The sequence below is a fragment of the Carcharhinus amblyrhynchos genome, chromosome 23, assembly GCF_965287045.1.
Source record: "Carcharhinus amblyrhynchos chromosome 23, sCarAmb.v2.hapA, whole genome shotgun sequence".
NCBI lineage: Eukaryota > Metazoa > Chordata > Chondrichthyes > Carcharhiniformes > Carcharhinidae > Carcharhinus > Carcharhinus amblyrhynchos.
This window is the reverse complement of record NC_137346.1, coordinates 35,091,166-35,114,081: the sequence shown is the minus strand read 5'-3', so window position 1 is coordinate 35,114,081 and position 22,916 is coordinate 35,091,166. Positions and strand designations below refer to the sequence as shown.

The window sequence follows — 22,916 nt, the reverse complement described above, 5'->3', positions numbered from 1 at the left end:
TCTATGCCTGCTGAATGGTAGCTTATTTCATGTGAGAGTTGATAAGAATTGTAGTCTTACTTTTAGAGTCCTGATCGTCTTCTCGGTACTCTTCAGGAGGAATAAAGCTGTAATCAATGCTGTCATGCACCCAACCTTTCTCTACATACAGGCCAGGTACCAGATCAGAAAACAGCCAAAACCTGCAAGACAGAAATTACAAGCCTGTTCAGATGAAGACAAACCATAACAAGAGTCCGCATCCAACATTTCGTTCCAACAGTTTCCATTATTAAAAACATCAGCCTGAAATAATTAACAATGGCTTTTTTTTTAAAGAAAGAGCACAGAACATCAAGCCATATCTTACAAACCACTGCACAATGTAATGTAGCTGTATAATCAAAAAATGAAAGCAAGATATTCCTTTATCCTTCAACTTCACCCAATTAATGGAAAATCTAAAACCTACCCACTTTGCACGTGTGCTCCAGTTCCCAATGTGCAAAACAACTTTAACAAGCCCTCCTGTTTTATCAAGAGCTGAAGATTCTGAAAAGCCATCAGGGTCTGACTAATTTTTTTAACCACAGGTTTGCTCAGTGAAGGTGTGATGACTTATCTCAGGCCAATATGGCAGCAAGTGGACCCAGGAGCAGGGAAAATACAACAATTTTTATTTCTATTTTCAGGCATGCTGCTCTTCTGTGCCAGATTCCTCTCTAACCCACCATCAGCTTAACGACCAGGGACTGCCCCTTCAATTTTCCTTCTGCCACTTGGATTTGTGCTCCCACCTGTTGGCCAAGTACAGCATCCTGCCAGGTTTGGGCAGGAGGCTCACTGCAAAGATGCTTGAGGCTAAAGAATCAAACTTACTGTCATGCTATAGGCCAGATGCTTCATTGCCCACCTGTTCGCTCTATGCTCAGTGTTAACATTTTGCTGAGTATACTGAAGCATATAGCACGATTACGAACTTGCGCTCATGATTGCTCGCTAACTGTTCAAAAGTTCAGAATCATGGTGAACAGGAAAAGGCTTTACAGTGTCCCTCCTTACAGCTAAAGTGACATTTCCAGAGACCCCAAAGACCCAACTACCTCATCAAAAGATTGGGTACCATCCTGACAGAAGCCAAACAAAAGAGGCAAAACACTATTATTTATTTGAAAGAGAAACCAGATACCTGTTGTGGTTGCGGTCTGTGCCCAACGGTGATCGATGTAGGACAAGTTTGGCTTTTGCAATTCCCTCCTGGAAAGCCTTCTCAGCTGCTGCTTTGTGCTTGCGGATCTTCTCTACCACCACCCTTTCTTTTTCCAGCTTTTCCCGCTCTTCTTTCTCCTTTTTTGCCTGCAATGCCATCAATCGCCTGCTTTTAATTGCACTGATGAGATCTTCACTGCCATTGACATCGGTTAGTAAGTCACTTACACCTTTGTCCACTTCTAGCTTTTTATCAAATTCCTTCTTCTTCTCCAACTTTTTCTTTTCGCCAATTTTGTTGCTTTCCGGTTCTTTCTTTTTTGCCTCCATTTCTTTTTTCTTCAATTTTTCTGCCTTTTTCCGGTCATTCTCCTCTTTTTGCATAGCTAGCCTCTCTTTCCACAGCTCTGCAGATTTATGCTGCGAGTCCTCCATGTGATCCTGAACTGAATAGGTCATCAGAATCCGATGGCAGAGTGCTGATAGAATCTTCACTTTCTCTTCTGGAGTTAGTTCAAAAAACTCAGCAGTTTCCAGCTTATCCAGGAATTCATCTGCAACCTCGTTGTCTTCAAACCCCACAGAATCCTTGCTGTCATCATTAGTTTCTGATGTCTCGCTTTCATTCTGCATATCTGATTTTCGCATGCAGAGCCGAACCAGCTCTGATGCAGAGTGCAAGGTGAGAGGAATTTCAGAGAGCTTCATCCCCAGTTCTCGATAGTCTTCTGCAATTTCATCTTGGAGCAAAGTTTGGAGGAGGATCAACAGAACTCTGTTCAAATAGAGGAAACCCCCCTTTTCAGAAGTCAATGCTTCCATCAAGGAGACTGCTGTGATTGGATACTGGTCATCTGGCATTAGCAAGCCAGCGTAACAGCTGAGAAATTCAACCACCATAGCAACATCACCAAAAAGCGTATTGGGGAGCCCTTCAGGTGTATCAACCAGTTTTAGTGCAGGCAAACTCTTTCCTGTAAGAGTTTGATCTTCAAACCTCTTCTGTTTTTCCAATTTTAATTGCATCTCCTTTTCTCGCCGCTCTTTGGCCTTTTCCTTTAGTTTCTCCTTTAGCTCTTCGCGCTTCTTCTTGAGATAATCTGCTCTTTCTTCCATTGTCATCAAAGCCCATTTCTTCTTGTGCTCCAGTATCTCATAACGTTTCTGCACAAGATCACCAACCTCCTCTGGTAGGCGAGCACGTTCTTCAGCGGAAAGCACTTTGGCCACCCGAGTGATGAACGCAGATACTGCGCCCTTTTTCTCCTCCTTCCCCTTGTTGTCTTTGTAATATCGAAGGAATTGTAAAGCCAAAGGTGGCAAGTATTTCTGAGGTTTGGTAACAGATCTCGAAGCTCCTCCAACACCCTTCGGAGTCTTTCCTGTCTTGGATGAGCTTGATTTTGCCATCTCAAACAGCGTCATTTGTTTCATCTTCATCTTTGGAGTTTTCAGATTTTTTTTGGGAGATTTGTTGCTCCCTGAAGACTTCTGTCCATTGAGCAACTTATTCTTGTTCTTGGATTTCTCTTTTTTATTACTTTTATCCTTACTTTGCAACTTTTTTAGGTTCCGAGCAGCGTTGGAGCCCTTTTTGGGAATGTGAAAGTTGGTATTGAGTTTGGTTGGTGTTACAATCTTCATTACTTCCTCCAATTCTTGTTCTGGAGACCTTTTGGAACCAAATGCCACTCCAGTCCCATTCATGGCCTTTTTCACATGCACATGACCCCATAATGTTGGGCTCAAAGGTGGGATCTTCTCTTTGCTTCCATATTTCTGTTTTTTATTTTTCTCTTTGCTTGGGTCTCCATCGCCTTTTGCTTTTTTTGAGTGCTTACCCTCTGGTGAGACTGTACTTTTCCTTTTTCCCAAATTCACAACAGGATTATGAATCATGTACTGAAACAAATGCAAAAATTTATTAATACTTAGCAAGGGCCAACATGAGTACAAATTTTATACATTACACTGCAGATACAAGTCACCAGCTTAGTCACAACTAAAAGTGCTTGAAATGGTGTCTATTACAAATTTACAAGACATCTTTAATGCCCTCTTTTTCTGGGATAGTTTTGAAAGATAAAAATGTGATAACTTTTACTCTGTTCGAACTTGGTTATTGCCCTTTGTGTGACCCTCACCTCTGCTTAAAGTTAAAAGGTCTGCAACTTCAAGTACAGCTGATACTGAACTGGTTTAGTCACCTATCAACAGATATGACTGAAACACATCAAGCGCTCTGGAGTCTCACTCCCTTCTGCAAGGCTTCTCTGGGATCACACCTTGCTCTACTCTCAACTCTTTCTTCCAAACCCACTCCTCTGCCCTCACCGTTAAACAATAACGAGCTGATGAGCTTCTTTGCTATGAAGATGGAATCCAGTCTGCTGCTCCTGCCTTCTCAAGGGGGCAAATCTCATCCAGGCTCTTCGTCACCCACTGGAGCATCCTAGTTTCCCTCCCATCTTCTTCAACCTCCCTTCCCCAAGCACTCTTTTTCACAAGACTGGTCCTCTGATCCCACTGCCACAGTGCTGCTGGCCACCAAAACTTCCCTTCCTGATTCTCACGCCAGGAAATGGTTTCTTCTCCTGATAACGCGCACCTCCTTTTCAATATAGGACTATCAATGCCCTCTTCAAATAAGACACTTAACTGTCTTCTCCAACCAATATCACCTGATATTATGATGAACTTGGTACAGACTAGTAACTTTAAAGAAATTCAAACTCCTGGTTATGAAGTAAAAGCATTACCCCACAAGGTTTCACATTGGAAACAGGCTTGTCCAGGTTTTCACATTTCTAATTTTCCCTTCATCAAGGAGGGAAATTGCAAATTTTGGAAAGATAATGTTTGACACAACATTAAATATGCATTTCAAGGAAACTGAGCTATGAAAAGAAACAACTTGCTGAGCAAATTAAAAAAAATCAAAATAATGAACTAATTTAAAAAAAGGAATAAATAGAAATGAATACTAGAGTGTGATAGGGAAACTCAATCCCAGTCTTAGGGTGCTCACTCACTCCAACATCCAGTGACTCAGGATGAGAATGCACACTGGTGCGTGAAAGTGAAGGTGAACGAGAATGCTGAGACTGGGAATGAGCCAGATTTACCTATTCCCTACTCAGCAGTTAATGCATTGAGAAATCAGCCAGGGATTTGCTGAGCAGCTTTACAGCATTTTCCAAATATATTGGGCGGCATGATGGAACACTGGTTAGCACTGCAGCTTTACGTGCCAAGAACTCTGGTTCAATTCGGGCCTCGGGTGACTGTGTGGAGTTTGCACGTTCTCCCAGTGTCTGCATGGGTTTCCCCTGGGTGCTCTGGTTACCTCCCAAAGTCCAAAGACATGCAGGTTAGGTTGATTGACCATAATAAGTTGCCCCTTAGTGTCAGGGGAACGAGCAGGGGAAATTAGTGGTGTTATGTGGATAGTGCCTGGATTGGATTGTGGTCTGTATAGACTCAATGTGCCAAATGCACTGTAATGATTCTCTGATGTCACCTGAATGTCCATCAAGATTAACAGGCTACAATGTGGCCCGGAGGCTGCGAATCATGTAAGCCTGTTGTATACGAACATCTTTACTGTACAAAAGTTAAACAAAGCAAAGACTATTAACTTACTATATTTTGTAAACACATGAATAAATTTCAATGGGGCACACCCAATTCCACTTCCATTTCCACCCAAGAGTTTTCCTATACTTTACAGGATCCCAAGCCTTTATTTTGTTCTCCTGCACGCTGACAAAGATGAGCCAGGGCTCTCAGGAATTCAACTCGAATCTCTTCATTGTCTTTGCCATTCTCCAAGGTACAAGATATCTCAGGATCCTTCCACTAATATCCAAACAGGTGAACTTCCAATTTTCCTTTTACACCACGCAACTGTGGACCTAACTCAAGCATCAACCTCATGTCTTAGTGACTTCAACTTAGAAACATAGAAAATAGGAGCAAGAGTACACCATTCAGCCCTTCAAACCTGCTGACATTCAATATGGTCATGACTGATTTGCTGTTACAAGATTTGATAATACAATACCTTCAAGAAACATATATCATGTTTCTTGTAAGAGGCAGTATTTTGTTGCAAGGAGTCAACTTGCTTGAAAAAAAAATGTAGCTCCATGGTGAGACAGCAGGATACTATTTTAGCTAATGGTGTGCTTGATCTAACCAGACTTAATGCATTTGTGTTTCTTCAGAATAAAGTTTTGATTTTTTTGATTGACAGGGACTAAGTCAAGTACCAACTGGAGGAGCTAAGCTAGCAGGGAAGGTACACAGTTACTCTGTCATTCTAAAACAAGCAGTTCCTGCCTGGTTCTGAAAGAAGCAAGAGACATCTCTCTGACTCTTATCCCTGGAGGTTGCCTGGGAGCTTCAGGGCTGGCAACCTGAGAACAAGTATGCAAGCCTGTGATTTGCTAACTGATTCTGAAAGAGGGGTTTAAGTCTGAAAGGAATATTGCTTGAATTCAAACTCGTTGGGGGAGGTTACCAGTTAACAGCTGTATTTTGTTTAAGCATTGTTCAATTGGTAAATGTTGAGCTCATTAGTTTGTTATAGTTAAACTCTGTTGTTAAATAAAGTTTTTGATAAAGGCTTCCCAATTTGTCAGTAGAATCACACCTGGAGTGAAACATGCTATCATCACACTAATGCCAAAATAGCAAGTAGTTGGCATCTAGTCTAACTTCACAATATACCTTGGGGTTTCTGATCCATACCCTAATACAGCCCCATTCTCCTATGCTCTCCCCATTCCTCTCAAACCTTTCATGCCTAGAAACCTATCTTTTTTCTTCTTAAATATATTCAGTGGCTTCGCCTCCACAGCCTTGTGTGGAAGACAATTCCACGGGATCACCACCCTCAGTGAAGAAGTTTCCCCTTATCCATCTGACCTGTATCCTGAGACTGTGATCATTTGTTCTAAACTACACCACCCCCCACCCCAGCCAGAGGAAACAACATACCTGCATCCAGTCTGTTGAGCCCTGTCACAATTCTATACATTTCAATTAAGTCACCTCTCTCATCTAAGCTCCAGTGAATATAGGCCTAGTCCACTCAACCTTCTTGTATGACAATCCTGCCATCCTAGGAATCAGTCTGGTGAACCTTCACTGCAATCCCTCTATGCCAAGCATATCCTTAGATAAGGGAAATAAAACTGCACACAGTACTCCCTGTGTGGTCTCATCAAGTTCCTGTACAGCTGTAGTTAGATCTCCTTGCTCATATACTCAAGTCCTCTTGCAACAAAGGCCAACAGACCATTTGCCTTTCTAACAGCTTTATGTACCTGCATGCTTTCGCAAATCCTTTTGTCCCTTTGCCAATCTATTGCCATTTAAATACTCTTTGCCATTCGTCCCTCCATCCAAAGAGGATAACTTCATATTTATCTAGGTTCAACTTCATGTATCATTTATTTGCATACTCACTCAATATGTCTGAAGCCTCTCAACATCTTTCTCACTACCACCTTCCACCAAGTTCCGTGTCATCAGCAAACTTGGGAATATTGTATTTAGTGTAACGTACTGAAGTTTCTTAAACTTCAACTCATACAAAAATCTTCTGCTCATATCATATTCTGCATCAAATCTCACCAATGCAGAGCATGTACTCACTGACCCAATTTGTCCCCTGGTACCCCAAGGCCTAGTTTATAAAATCTGACACCTTAATTTGCTAATGGTAACCACTCCCATATCTACATTCCTTTCCCAAATTCTTTGTTCTGGATGGAACCTTGAACGTATGTTCTCTCAGCAAATCAGCCCCCACCACTTCAGCGAACCCCCCCATCCGCCTCAGCAAACCCAAGCCCCTCTCTCACCTCCACCTCCCCCAAGCCCCCCCCAAACACCACCTCACCCATCCCAAGCCCCTTTGCCCCTCTCACTTCCCTCAAACCCCTTTGCCCCTCCTTCCCTCTCTTGCCTCTTAAGGCTTTCAAGAATCTTCATTTAAAAACTGCCTTTTCAATGACATTGTTAGTCGTTAATAGCTCCTCCTTTGGTTTCTAAAACTCCTGAAGCTTTTCTTTCTACATTATATTGCACTACAAAAATGAAATTGTTACTATTAGCTAACAACCAGGATCAATAGAGCTTACATACTTGTCAGGCTATTATGGAGTACTATTTTTACAGATTCCTGAAACCATTTTTCAAGTCTTCTAAATCAAATCACTGACCCAATTTACTTGTGCAATTAAAAAGCTAAGTACCCTTAATTATTTTTATTCGTTAATAAACTATTAACAAGGGAATTTAAGATCATTGCGCAGTAAACAGGAACGTTTGCATCAACTATGCAGTCACTATGGAGACAGCACTGTCTAGTGATGGGAACAGATAATTTAACTATTGGACTGCCTATAAGTGCAGGAAACACAGCTCCTGGGCATTTTTAGTTCTTATGCCCTGATTTAACCATATGAATTAGCCATGATCGTGGAGAGAAAAGGGCGTGATGAAAAGTCAGGTAGGTGAAGCTGATCTATGAAAATGTTATGTTCAAACGTGAAATTTTTCTCCATAATATTTGTGCTCTCCCCCTGCCCAGTTCAATTAACTTTTTACAGTTTCCTTTCTGTTTTTAAATTACATTTTCATATTTTTGTAGTGTTTTAACTGTTTACTACCTGCCTTTCTGAGCCGCTCTCTATATGCACTAAATTTAAACTAATGATGATTATACCAATTGAAAGCTACTTTTAAAGGACAATTTCTTTTAAGTCAAAGAAACATTTATAGTCAGAGATTAATAAAGTTCCATTAACAATATCAGACACAGTCCATTAACTCAGAATTATTTCCTTCTAATGTGTAAACTCATTAGTGCTCACTATCAAAATACATGTGCATGTGTAAACTTTGATCAACAGTCAGAGATTAAAGAGTCCTAAAAGAAGCAATTATAAGTAGACCAGTGCACATCTAAATTAGGAAACCTGCATGGGGGGGGGGGGGGTGGAGTAGTGGTGGCAACAGTTCTGAATACAAGATGAAAGCAGAGATTGTAGTTTTCCCTGTAACAATCCTTTGATACCATTCTGCACAGTGAGAGCTGAATCTCTCCACATTTCAAACCCACACAAATTTCAAAGGTAAACTCTCAAATTTGAAGGAAGCTATCCAATAGCAGAGTGGTAATATGAAATAATCCAACATTCTTTCTCCAAAGCAACGTTTGGAGATTGGGCAGGAAAAGTTCAATAGCCTGTGCCCTCATTGCAGGCTTAAAAAAAAAACAGTGCTTTCTGATGTCTTTAAGTGTGACATCAAAGCAAAGGGAGAGAAGTGGCAAAGAGGTAGAAGACAGATATGATGGGTGGAATAGCCTATTTCTATGCTGTAATTTTCTATGATTCTAACTGGTGGCGGACGTACAAAGGAATGCAGATGTTAGGGACATCGTTCTTTTATTCCTTTACCACACATTAGTTACTGGCACTTTCGTTCCCCAGCATGATGCCTTGCTGCTCATCACCTCTCATTTGAAATAAAAGAAAATAGAAGTAAAAGATAGGAAAAATAGAGAGAGAGAAATAAAGAGGGAAAAGATAAATATAAAGACTAACAGGTAAAAGCAAGAGCACATTAAACGTGATGCACTTGATTATTTAGTCCATGTACATACAAAATCAACTAGTACATATTAAACACTTTGTATATACCATGAATTTTGTGTAAAATTTCATCTATTCATTAAATTACTTCCTTCTCGCTCAACAATCCATCTCTTGAACCCTCCTTGTGCCATCTATTCTCATCAATTACCAGCTGAAACCTAACCTCCATTTTCTCCTTCAAATATGTCACCATATCTCAGCACGGCGATGAACTCAATCAAAAATCACTGTTCAAATAACTTCAGTTTATTTTCCACCTTTCTCACAGCAGTGTGTGTGTTCTGGTCAAAATCATAAATAATAGTCTATGGCTATACTACAATGCATTTTCCATCTTTGAAAAAACTTTCTGCACTATTTGATGCAAAATCATCTCTCTACTGCCCAGTCCCATGGGATTGCCCTTACATAATTTCACTATCCATGCTCAGATGTTGAGAGTTCCCCAAGAATCTATTGATGCATCCTTTCTCAGCAGCTGCTCATGGAAAACGTGTATATTTACGATCAAGTTTCAGAAGTTATTTTGCCCATTTCCATGTGGTCAGACTGCTGTACAACAACAAATCACAACTGAGACAAAAACTTTCCAACTGAATTGCAGAAATATCTAAACCATCCCCCACCTAAGGTACTCTCAACAGACTGGACCAGACCATACAAAATCTTGCATCTTTTTTGTTGCAGAGCTGAGCTACAAATTCCACATTCTACTTAGCTCTAAGACAATTTGTTCTACTTCAAACACTTCACGTGAGCCTCTACATCACTGACACATTTATGTAAGCTTCTGTTATGCTCATAATTCTCAACAACCATCCTTGCTGGCCTTCCATCCTCCACAAACTACAACTTAATGCCACCATAGCTTTATTCTACCTAAACTGTGCAATCTCCTGCAGTAGAGATGAGCTTCCTCTCAAACCAGCGTCTCCCCCCCCACAATTCTTTGTTCTCTCGGCAACTTCAAAACCGTATAATCTTATAATTTGCCCCTTTTGCCAAGGTTTTGCCATTCTCTCAGTGAATCATAAGCCTATTCTTTCTGTTTAACATTCCCACTTAACTTTTCTCCAGTCTCAGCAAATGAGTTTAGGATTAGTTCTACATTAGAGGCACTTTATAAATCCAAGTTGTTGTACTCTTCAACTCACCCAAATAAAACAAAAAAGAGTTACCTGAACTTTGACTACAATGCCCTTTATACTGAAGTAGCAAGCACAATTCACTGCCTAAACTTGCATATGAAAAGCTATCTGGGGTGAGAGATTGGAAATAGACAAGCAACAAAAGATTGGTCAGAAAGGTCTCCCCAACAGAAGGTGAAAACGCAGACCAAGAATCTCTTAAACTGATGATAATTGCTAAGCATTGGTAGGATAAAGGTGACTGAAGAATACAAACATAGCCCTCTCTCAGAACATTTGACCTGTACAGAAAACCAGAACCACAACATTTTTCCTTGCTTATTCGGCCCATTTCTGGAAGGTAACAATGTCAAGTAATCTAAATTCAGACATTGGGATTTAAATGAAAAATAAGCAGCCAGAACATATGCCACAACAAGGAACAGCTCTCCCACAGACTGAAGACGCCACATTTTATTGCTACTACAAAGCTATGGCCAAATATTCTCCTTCCTTAAGTACAGAAACATGCATTCTTCAGCAGCCGAATCTCAAGCCTTTATTAACTCCTGACTGCTCTCACCCAAGCACATACACTTAAATTTCATACAATTTTTGTCACCCTCCATTAGATACTCCAGTTTAAAATCCTTACCTCCACTCTCTTTAAGACAGTCAGGAACTGGTTTACAGTAGAAAAGCTAGGAGACCCCATGAATGTGACATTAAAAACACATTTAGCTGTCAGACCAGAGCTGGAGGATGAGTGTGGGGGAGTGAGTTATTGTGAGCCAAGGCCGCAATCAGATGATGATGATATCATCACAGATTGATTACGTCACTGCTTCCATACAAAACTATTTAAAGCAAGTAGGAGCATAAGAACCCACTTCAGACATTTAGGCAATTAAATCTTGCCTTTTAGAAAATATAAGCGTATGCGGCAGATCTTATCTCTCATATTCTATCACTTTATATAATTTCATTTGCCTTCCGATTTTCAGCATCACCACCTCCTTCCCACCCCTCCAATGGCTCACATAAGTGAGCAGGAAGGACATCACAGCTGAGCCCAATGTCTTCCTTAATCTGGTGTTCTTACATATCCACATCCAGCAAGAGGTCACTGCATAGAAATTTTGCTCTCCTTAACCAGCTGGCAAATAGGCCAATAACAAACAACCCTCCTGCCAGCCGAACTATATATATTTTAACTATACACCTTAGCCAAGCATTGAGGGCCACAGTCATGTCCAGAAACAATGTTTTTATATACAAAACTCAAATATTCGTCCATCAGCATATAAAGATTCAAAGTGGCGAAGTTGACTTAAAGGCATTTGCAACATGTAACCTGGAATTGTTCATATTTCCTTCTGCTACAAAGTGAACAATGAAGATGTACATACCAACTTAGTGGGGGGGGGGGGGGGGGGGGGGGGGGTCGGCGGCAATGGAGAGAAAAGAGGTCGAAAACTTGAGCTTCACCTAATAGTTTTGCTCCTCACCATAGCCTTTTTCCAAAGCGGTTGCTAGGCAGTGCTTAAGAACAGGAAGCTTCATTAATTCCTCACTGCTCTCTAGTTCATCAGCCAAAGGGAGCAAGTAGTCCCAACATTATCCAACTGAGAGAATCATAGAAACCCTACAGTGCAAGAATTGGCCATTCGGCCCATTGAGTCTGCACCTACCACAATCGCACCCCAGGCCCTACCTCCATATCCCTATATATTTTACCCGCTAATCTCGCTAACCTACACATCTCAGGACACTAAGGGGCAATTTTAGCATGGCCAATAAACCTAACCCACACATCTTTGGACTGTGGGAGGAAACCAGAGCACCCGGAGGAAACCCACGCAGACACGAGGAGAATTGTGCAAACTCCACACAGACAGTGACCCAAGCCGGGAATCAAACCGAGATTCCTGGAGCTGTGAAGCAGCAGTGCCAACCACTGAGCTACCATGCCTCCCTCCACTGTGCTACCGTGCTGAGAGCATACAACTAGGTGCACTCCACCACAAGTTAAAAATTATTTGTGCATACTAAATGCAATTACATCCTTTTAGGAGGGTCCAATCACCTTTCTATATAAACATTAATCAACTGAAATGACACTGTTCAATTAAGAGCATTTTAACAAAAGAAACTTTGTGGCATTCATTATGGTTCTGAAGATACGAATCTTCCTTCAAACTTTAGAGTAGTGTTACCAAATGGACGATCAGCCAATGCTCCTACTTTGACACTGCCAGTTATTTCAAAATAAAGCTTGCCATCAGTAATAAATTTTAAAAGTTAAACTAGAAATTCTACAGTATGCAGATAGCAATATCAGGAAGGAGAGGTAGTTTTAAGTGATCTGTGGTCATATTGCTGGATATTAGAAATAAGATATGGATTTAAGTGAGTTTCATTTAGTATTTTGGTGTAAGAACGATAAAACGCTAGTTATTTCATGATAAACAAAGATTTTTGCATGTATGTATATATGCGCCTGTATTGTGCTTCAAGAGGTTAAGACATGAAAGGTAAGCAAAAGCAGCAGAGACAGAGTGAGCTATTGCTTAGCAACCAGGGACACCTTTAAGGTAAAAAGCTTGAATTTAGTTTTAGCTGAATATGTAGCAGTTGGACTGAAGATAGCCCCCACAGCCATGTTAGAAGCAGGAAAGCCATACAATGGAGTAATGGTCAAGAAAGCTAGTTCCAGAGACAAGGTAATAAAAAGAGGTTTCAATGAAGATTGAATATAAATTTGAGATTTGAGCAGGATACTGCTCATTGAAGTTAAAGACAGTACTGGGGAGAGCAGAGCTAATGAGGTTGGCTCAAGTAAAGCTAGTCTGAAGCAAAGTTCGGTGTCCTTATTTCCAGTTTTTGAAACAACAATATTCTGTTGGGGACTGAGTACTTGAGAGGTTGTGTGAAAGTTTGAAAACTCATGTCTATTCAAGACAAAGGACGACTGAAAAGAGTTGGAAATCCTGGTGGCAGACTCTTGCTGTAAACAGCCAAGAGAAAATATCAATTGCAAGAAGATTCTAAAGCTTGTCAATCAGCTAACATCTACTACTTGGTTTCAGAGTGGGGTGTTGTCTGGCCACACTTAGCCTGTGTTTACTGAAAACCTGTTAGCACAAGATATATTTTGTAACCTGTGTTATCTTTTAAATCTGTGTGCATTGGTGAAGAGGGAATGAAGGAGGATTGCATTATAATCAAACTTTTCATGTTTAATTTTTTTTGTTTTTAAAAGCTAATTGGCATTGCTGTAACTCTGTTTATCCATGCTTTCTAAAACAAAAGTAAAAGTTATGGTCTTTTGGGTCAGAATTTCAGTCTGGAATGTTCTCAACCACGATTGACATTAACTAGAATCATAACAGCAGATATGAGGAGAGAGCAAGAATGCTCAAGACAAGGGCATGTTTCACATGCACATCTAGAAAACTGTAACTCTGGTATTACCACTGTCTCCAGTAAGGACCAATCTCTGTAAAGAATAACTATGTAGTATCCAGTAATCTAAATTTTGATGCTGAGAACAAAGATCTAGCCATCTATCTCACATCTGTAAGGAGGAGTGCCATCCATGGGCTGGGGAAAATACCACAAAATTTAGACTGTAAGTCTTCACTGCCGAACAACTTGCACTAAACATAATTACCTAACCCTTATGAGATAGTGAAATTCCATGAAACAAATGCAGAAGGTACAAAACCCCAGTTGATGACAAAACAAATCCTGCTGGCAGAATGTCAAATCCAATAACAGCAATGTCCACGGTAAACTGAAATTCTTCACTCACAACCTGGATTAGTTGAATTTGTCTGAGCTTGTCATATGACTGAGCTAACCAGAGCAGAGTTGGACAATGTAAGAATCACAGAGCACTGGGCAAGCCATCATTTGACACAGATCTCTCTGTGAAAGGATGTGCAAAGCTTGTGAGAACGGCCAAGTTTGTGGGAGATTTGGAAGTATTGTTCATAAATGAGAATTTTAATTTGATGCAGCAAGTGGGAAACCAGGGCACAAGCAAACATTAGGAAGGAGGGGAAGACTCCACCATTATGAAACACAAGGCGAACATCTTAGAATAGTCTGACTGTCTGAGCTTCAAAAAATAAATACAACTGCCCCTGTCTCAATTAGCCAATGATAGAAACCACAGGATGTGTGCATTACTACTGAATGATAATTACACTCTTTTGCAGCATCAGGCCACATGAACATGGCAGCTAGTTTTCATGGAAAAACTTTCAAAGCTACAGCTCACCCAAATAATGTCTCTTAAAACATAACAACTCTGAAAGATTGGTAGTACCACATCTAAGTTGAAGTTTTAGGAATTTACTTCTGATTGGCTACTAATTAACAGCATATGACCAGCCAATGAAATGTGAGATTGAGTATCTGTTGGCTACTATCTCATACCATGACCTAGCAAATCAGTCTGAGGCTCGTCATATCCACTCAACATAGAGAACTGGGTCCTTTTATTCCCATAGCCTCAAAGCAGGTGAGACTTCTCCACATACTCTATTCTAGGCCAGTTCCATAGTTTTTCGCTTATCCACGTACACTATGACGAGTGAACAAGACATGACAATTTATACTTGCTTCTATCCTGTTTCGCGCAAGCTTTTTCAGAATTGTCATGGCTAGAATAAAGGCTGAGATTTTGCAATACTGTTGGTAGTTCTTCTCCACAATGGACACTGGCCACCCAAGCTTCCAAGAAAACATACCAGGCAATAGGTGTGAGGATGAACCAGGAAATGTCCATGTTAAATTTGCATGACATGCTGGCTTGACCTCTACTGGAAGAGTGAGTCCAATTCTGGGATCACATTCCAGAGAGGATGTGAAGGCGGTGGTGCAGAGAAGATTCACAAGAATTGTTCAAGGGATGAGGAACTTTATGTGAAGAAAGTTTAGAGGTTGGGGCTATTCTCCTTATGGGCAGCACAGTGACAAGCACTGTTGTCTCAGCACGAGGAATCAGGGTTAGATTCCAGCTTTGGTGACTGTATGGAGTTTGCATGTTCTATCAGTGTCTGCATGGGTTCCCTCTGGATGCTCCAGTTTCCTCCCACAGGTTAGGTGGATTAGCCATGGTAAATGCATGGGGTTATAGTGAAAGGGCAGAGGTTGAGCCTGGCTAAGAAGGTCTTTTGGAGAGTCAGTGCAGACTCAGTTGGCTGAATGGCCCCTACTGCACTGCAGGGATTCTATGGTTCTAACAGAAGGTTGAGAGGAGATTTGGTAGATGTGTTCAAAATCATGAGACAGAAGGTTTGAGAACCAGAACACCAATTTAAGGTGATTGGGAAAAGAAGCAATGGCAACATGGGGAAAAACCTTTTCTTAAATGAAGCAGTTAGGATCTGGAGTGCACTGCATGAGCGCGTGGTGGGAGGCAGATGCAATCATGGTTTTTGAAAAAGTGGGTCATGAACTGAAGAGGAAAAATTTGTAAGGCTGCAGTAAAAAGGTGGGATAGTGACACAAGGTGAATTGCTTTGGAGAGATGGCATCAACACAAAGACTCCTTCTGCGCTGTAACCATTCTATGATTCCATGGAGCAAAACAGGCATGAGAACTTTTGAGGACAAGAACAATTAGGTGCCACTAGCCCCACCCTGACTTTTCATAGATCGATTCCCCTCTTATCCATCCTTGCAGTACATCATTCCCTCCAGGAATGAATCCAATTGTCTCTTATTGCCATCTGTTTCAATGGTCTTTTATGGTGACATATTTCATAAAATAGCCTGCATTGTTTCCAAAAGTTAGCAGAAATCCAAACTTCTGGACGTATCTAAAGATAAATGAATTGTCTTACTAATTACTTATTCCACAATTGTATTGCCTGATGAAAAAAAGACAAAGAAAGAATAAGATTAGGAGTAGGAACATTTGGCCCTGATCCAATTCAGTAAGATCACGGCTTATCAGATTGTGGCAAAACTCCATTTTCCCACCTGCCTGCTCCACAAAGCTAGACTCTCTTGTAGATCAAAAATCTATCTAACTCAGCTTGGAATATGTTCAAAGACGCAGTCCCCTTGCTTTCTCTGATGGAGAGTTCCAAAGATTAATGACCAGAGAAGAAATTCCTCCTCATCCCCATCTTTAATGGAAGACCCCTAATCTGGAAACTGTGTCCCCTAGAAATAGATTCCTTAAGGCGAGATTCCTTCTCTGTCAAGCCACCTCAGAATCTGCTACATTTAAGCAAGATCATCTTTCGTTCTTAACTCCAGAGTAAAGGCTCAGCCTATCTTTGCAAGTCACCCCCTTCACCTCAGGAATCAGCCGAGTGAACCTTTTCTGAACTGCCACCAATGCAAATACAAAACAAATAAGGGGACCAAAACTATACATGAAAGTCTGGGTGCTGTCTCACCAGTGCCTTGTGCAGTTTAGCAAAACATGTCTACTTTTATACTCCATCCTCTTGGCTTGTAACTTGTATTTCTGATATTTCCTGAGATGGTATATAGATTCTAAGTTAAGTAAGCTAGGCAGAGTTCTGAATCACCCTGAGAATGATCAAGATATTCTATCTAGAACTAGACTAAACTACTTTGTCTCTATTTCAGAATTGTATTTCAAAGTGCAAGCCACAGGAACCTAGCAAAAAAAATGAAACAAAGGGAAGGACACTGCCTCAAACCCTGGGCTAAGGAGAACATTTTCCAGCCTTTATGTTTATACCATTTTTAGCACTTAGCACTGGGAATTTTTTTTTGCATCTTAATAAACATCAAAGCAATGATGTTAAAACTGGCTGTTAATGCCACTTGATAAACAGTACAGCACATCAGCAAAGCATCAATTAAACAGTCTGGTCTTAATACAATTATAAAAACATTAAGACTGCAAGCAAGTTGTGTCCCCATCTCTTCAGAAAGCACATTTCTAATTGCTACACACAATGGAATCAAAGCTGAAGCATATGCAACAGATTGAAGGGGAAAGGGGTAAAACGTGTGCAATTGTGATAGAATTGAAAGGTACACGATGGAAATTTTATTAATATAACCTCTGGATGGGGTTGTGTAGAATTGGCAAAGCTCATCCCTAGTTCCCCAACAGGTAATGGGCTGTCTCCTTGAACCAGAGTGAAAAGTCTGACAACACCAGGTTTTAGTCCAACCTATTTATTTGATAATATACTCACAAGCTTTCGGGGTTAGCCAAGGGGCTAACCAAGGGCCCCTTGGCTAACCCCGAAAACTTGTGAGTATATTATCAAATAAATAGGTTGGACTAAAACCTGGTGTTGTCAGACTTTTCACTGTGTTTACGCCAGTCCAACGCCGGCATACCCACATCCTTGAACCACTGCATTGCCAACAGTGGTCACACAATGCTACATCAGGAACTCCAGCATATTGAATCAATGATGGCAAAGGAATTATAGTTTGTGTCCAAGTCTGGATGTTGCGCGAATGGGAGGGGAAGAAGGACAAAACAAAAGACACAGTGGGTATATGTGGCCATTTCAAAGCATATTCAACTGAACCAAATGACGTTTTACACACGACTGTACCATTTAAGGCTGTGGAAAAGTTCGCCAGCTTTTGAAGAGATCTTTTAGCATTACTTGTTACTTGGGGTTGGAGAAAGCTTCACCACTGGTAACAAGCTATCTTTCAACCATCTGAAACAACTTATAGCACAGAATACAATATTTTTGTTCAGAAAAAAATTACGTTCTTGAAAGAAAGCATCAAATTTGAAAATACAGAATAATTAAATGCACAAATACATTAAGCCCACATTTGGATTTTCTTGGAGTGGGGATTTTGGCTCGTTTAAAATAATGCCTCATTATTTTCCCAATGGACTTTAAAAACACTGGCTAGAAAAGTTATCCTTGGCACATTTCATCTGATTCTTGAAGGGCTACACAAGGATAAGCATATATGAGAAGACAGCAGCAACTTAACAAGTGAACAGCTAAAGATAACAGCCACACAGTGTGAACAGACACACAGCCACCACTAATAGCACAATGACTCATGCAGACCAAGCTGACGTAGCAGTTTACCTCATCATCTTCCATCCACTTAGGAGGCTGCATTAATTATCAAGAAATTCACATTAACATCCCACCATTGCTGTGCTGATATCAGGCTGAGAGATTGACAATTGCAAATAACAGCGTCTCAGCCCAAGTAAAAAAATATCTTCCCACCCACCTTAACCAGCATATCTAAATTGTAGAGACCAGAGGCTCTCCACTTTCAGTCACAGTCAAAGCAGAACTGATTTTAGTCACAGAGGGTAAGGACCTCGCTACCCAAGGTTAAGTAACAAGGACTAAGAGTTCCTGGTCCTGACTGCTATCGAATGACCCATGCTGAACGTACCCTGAAAATACATCATTTGTCAGGATGAAGCTCAACACAAAAGTTTTTCCATCAAATATTGGTCAATAATCACTGTCTATACACAAGTAAGGGAATGGTACTGGTGGATACCCAATGCAAATGGAACCTGACAACAGCATCTTCAAAAGGGCATATTGGCAGATTAAAGAGTAGCAACAACCAAACATGTTAAGACAGTTTCATGCACACTGGACCACAAAGTGATACTTACATTTCAGATCTGGGAAACACTGCTGCCCCAAATCCCTATAATCACCTCTAACACATTATATGAAAGCCAGATTATGTTGAAGTCCTATAGGGTACTTTGAACTTAAATTGCTGCCTTCTACTGCAGGCAATTGACCAAATATCACTGATGAGTTTGAACTTGAAGTTGTGAGGAGGAATTTCAGGTTAGCAATTTAAATGTTTTAGGACACAATGCTTGAATATCTAATACAAATTTCATGTGAAGCCATTCATGGATACTTGGATGTGATTCCATACACAAGTATTTAGCATTGATCTCTAATTAATCCCATAAATAGGAACATGCTCCAACACACTTACAACATCATCTTATGCAGGCGAATCCAACAGTGTTCATCTTCATGCAGTGCTTTTAACATAATAAGATGTCCGAGAAGCTTCACAGAAGCATTATGAAATAAAATATGACATTAAGCCACAAAAGGAGAGTTTAAAATCAAACAACCAAAACCTTGGTCTGGGGGGTAGGTTTTAGGGAGTGAATTGAAGGCAGAAAGTGAGGTAGTCAGCTTCAAAGATGTACAAAGGGAATTCCAGAGCTTGGGTCATAAGTAACTGAAAGCAAATTCACCAAGTGGAACAATTAAAATCAGGGATGCGCAAGCAACCATAATTATGGGACTGGAGAACATTCATGAGATAGGGAGGAGAAAGATCACAGAGTGATTAATAAGGATGAAGATGTTGCTTTGTAGGTCAGTGTGCACAGTGTTCCAGCAGATGAGCTCCCGCAGATATGGAGGCAGAAACAGGTGGTCTTAGTGATGATGCAAATAATTGCTCAGAAGGCTCATCTCAGGATCAAATATGACACAAAACTAAAAGACTGGTTTAATTTCAGACTGTTAGGGATAGGGATGGAATGAATAGTTAGGGAATATGGTTCAGAATGGAGAACTAAAACAATGGCTTTAATCTTCCCAATATTTAACTGGCAATTTAATTTCATTTATGCAATGACAATAAGTAGTTCGATACTTTAACTACTGCCAAGAGAGTTGTTGGTGAGAAAGAACTGGGCATCGTCAGTGTGCATGTGCAAACTGACATCTCACAAATCATAATTCCACTGCTCTGCATAAAAAGCTGAGAGCAACTGTGTTCTTAATTAATGTCCAAATCTATCTATTCGGAACAATATCACTGGATCACAATCAGAAAGCAGAATACTTAATTCATTTTTCCCTCCCCAACCCAAAATTAAGGCAAACGATGGCTCTCCAACTGAAATCAGTAAATACAGCACAAATTGTGGATGGTATCACAAATCTTTGTACAGCTCACTCACTGGACAAATTTACTGAGCGAACACGTATTGGATTCTTCAACAGAACTGCATAACAATGGGCTTTTTCAAACACCGGTACCTGGATTCAAGTCCTGCTCAGACTAAGGGGATGAAACTTTAGTTTTAACCGTACAAGTGACCGACCAAAAGTGAGTCGCCGAGTATACAAGATTCAACAGCATAGAATATTCACTAACTGGACTTTAAATCTCACCTCAAAACTACAAAGGCGAAGTGTGAAACTATTTATTTATAAGTGTCACAAGTAGGCTTACATTAACACTATAATGAATTTGCTGTAAAAATCCACTAGTACACGCTTGCTGTGAAGATTGCCCCAATGAATGCCCTTCAGTGAAGCTGACACCAAGTTACTTTGAGAAAACAGTAGGAAGGGATTTACTCTGCACTTAGTAGTGTCATGCCTGAATGAAGAATATATAAAACAAGCACTTCTCATATCAGACTCTTTTAGTCCAAGCACAAAATTCATGCAATTACTTTTGAGAAATGCAATGTAGTTACCTTGTATGGAGACAGCAGGAAGTCACTGAATTTACTGGGCAGTGAGTATTTCTGTACAAGTGCATCTTCCACCACCCAGGGTGCATTTTCTCCCATCCCCATTCGCATCGAGTTGTGCCTGATAAAATAGCGCAGAATCTCCTTGTTTGGCGGCCGCTCCGAGCGGATGAGACTTTCAACTGGTACATTACTAATTATCTAAATTAGTAAGAAAAGGACTCCCTTTAGTTACACATTTTAAATTGAAGTCTATAAGTATCAAATATATTCTCCTAGAATGTAACCAGTGGTGCAAAGGATGTGCCCAGGTATCCACAAGATGTCAAGAGTTAGCAACCAGCAAATGCTAATACAAATAGCAACAAAAAATGGCATCAACAGATCAGAGAAGTCACACCCATCCAGTACAAAGGGGATATGGAAGGAATAGAGACTATAAAGCAGATACTATTGGGAATGCATGAAAAAAAACAAAGAACGCTACAAGTTTAAAAGGGTACAATTAAAAAAGATTCAAATGTATCAAGTAACGATACTCTAAGGTTGGATCTGCCCCAAAACACATCATACAAATTAATTGTGAATTACCCCACACCATGCGCACATAGTGCTGAAGAGCCTACAAACTTTGCTGTCTCAATAATTTTTATTAACATCCATCAGTGTAGCCAATATCTCTCTCATCTACACTTAGGAAATGTTCCTCATTTCTTTGCACCATCCTCAACTCTACTATTTCACCGCATACGGTCTTAAAAAAACTAGAAGTAAGAGACTGAGAATGAAATAAGGCGATGTCAATTGAGTTCTTAGCAGGCACGGACCTACACAACACAAAAATACCTCTGCTAATCTCACTCCGAACATGGTTTCTGATTTAGAAGACAAAAAATTGTGCGCTGCTGCAATAGATGCCATTCTGAGGCTAAAATTAAAATCAATTTTTGAAAGTGATGGGATCTTTACTTTGCAGCTGACTCTATAACTGATGTGGGAATGCTCAATACTGCTACAGAGATGTGTTGAAATGGAAATTATTCTATTCATAGTTTGAACACCTCAGACCTCAATGAGCATAAAATTCTCATTTCCTCATCCCAACCCGCCTAAAAAAAAATTAAAACCATCACACACACACACTAATTCACACAGAACCATTAGAAGACTGACATCAATATCCTTCAACGGAATTGTCAACACAGTGGCTACAAGCTGCTGTTATCCAAAGTAAACTAGCTTAGGAACATGAAAACATCAAGACAGAAAAGGCCAGTTGGTCCATCTAACATATTTCATACAGCTGTAACACCCGATGCCATCAGGTAGGAAATTCCCCAACTGCTAGATATCAGTTAATAACCTGAAACCACCTGTAAACATTGTTGGGTTTAAACTAGTCAATCTACATTTGGAAAAAAACTCTTAACAGATTGACCAAAGGTGCGTGATCAAAGAACCCAAATTGAAAAGACAGTTTTATTTCTCACTTTGTCCTCTTCCTGTAGCTTCACATCATATTTGTGGGGCAGAAATTTTGGATGGACCCATTTCTTCTCTTCCTTCTTGAGGCTTGTAGGTAGTTTGCGTGGTGATCGACGAGCTCTGTCACCTGATAACGCATAACATACTTGTTATTTATTTTGCAATGCTAACTGTTCAGCTGTCTCAGTGCAGACAAGATTCTGGTGACAAGGCAGCCAGTTCTTACATTACTGCATGTAACAGACCAAATCATTCTGGACAAAAAGGTCCAAAAGGCATGAGTCTCATTTGTAGGATTCTACCATGCTGCCTAGAATGGAATGGGAACAGCTACTTTTATCTGCATGTACCTTTTATCACCTTTACTGCCTACACCTGCAAGCAAGCAGCTTCACTGATTCGATAGTCCTAACCACAGTGGCCACAGGTTAGCACTGCTGCCTCTCAGCGCCTGGGATTTTGGTTTGATTCCGAGCTTGGGTGACTGTCTGCGTGGAATTGGCACATTTTCCCCATGTCTGCGTGGGTAACCTCTGGATGCTCAGGCTTCCTGCCACACTCCAAAGATTTGCAGGCTAAGTGGAATAGTCATACTAAATTGCCCCTTAGTTTCCAAAGGTGTATAGGTGAGGTGGATGAGACCACGGTAAATGAACCAGGCCTGGGTGAAATCTCTTTCGGAGAATCGGTGCAGGCTTGATAGACCGAAAGGCCTCTTTCTGTACTGGAGGGATTCCATGGATCCATAGATGTGTGTTGTAAAGCAGAAATAAAAATCAGCATCAGCTAACCCCAAAGCGCCAATTTTTAAAACTCAAAGGTTCACATTTTAATTAATTAATTAGATTAATAAAAGTCAAAGTTATTACCAGTAATAATGACCATGAAATTACCACAACTATCCTCTGAAGCAAGGGTGATTAAGTTTGGACAGAAAATACTGGCCTTGCCAGTTTGCCCACATCATATGAA

At 40.4% G+C, this 22,916-nt stretch overlaps 1 protein-coding gene across 2 annotated transcripts in view; it reads right to left on the bottom strand.

Moving 5' to 3' along the window:
- baz1b (bromodomain adjacent to zinc finger domain, 1B) overlaps positions 1 to 22,916 on the bottom strand; it is a 77,126-nt gene that overhangs the window by 37,366 nt on the left and 16,844 nt on the right. Inside the window, exons 5-9 of one of the 2 annotated variants that reach the window (XM_080210403.1) lie at positions 21,950 to 22,071; positions 20,463 to 20,660; positions 18,055 to 18,081; positions 1,169 to 3,090; positions 61 to 182 (exon numbers count right to left, since the gene is read on the bottom strand). In XM_080210403.1, the coding sequence (XP_080066529.1) occupies positions 61 to 182; positions 1,169 to 3,090; positions 18,055 to 18,081; positions 20,463 to 20,660; positions 21,950 to 22,071 (2,391 nt within the window). The remainder of the gene's footprint in view (positions 1 to 60; positions 183 to 1,168; positions 3,091 to 18,054; positions 18,082 to 20,462; positions 20,661 to 21,949; positions 22,072 to 22,916) is intronic. The other variant, XM_080210404.1, reaches the window with a different exon arrangement.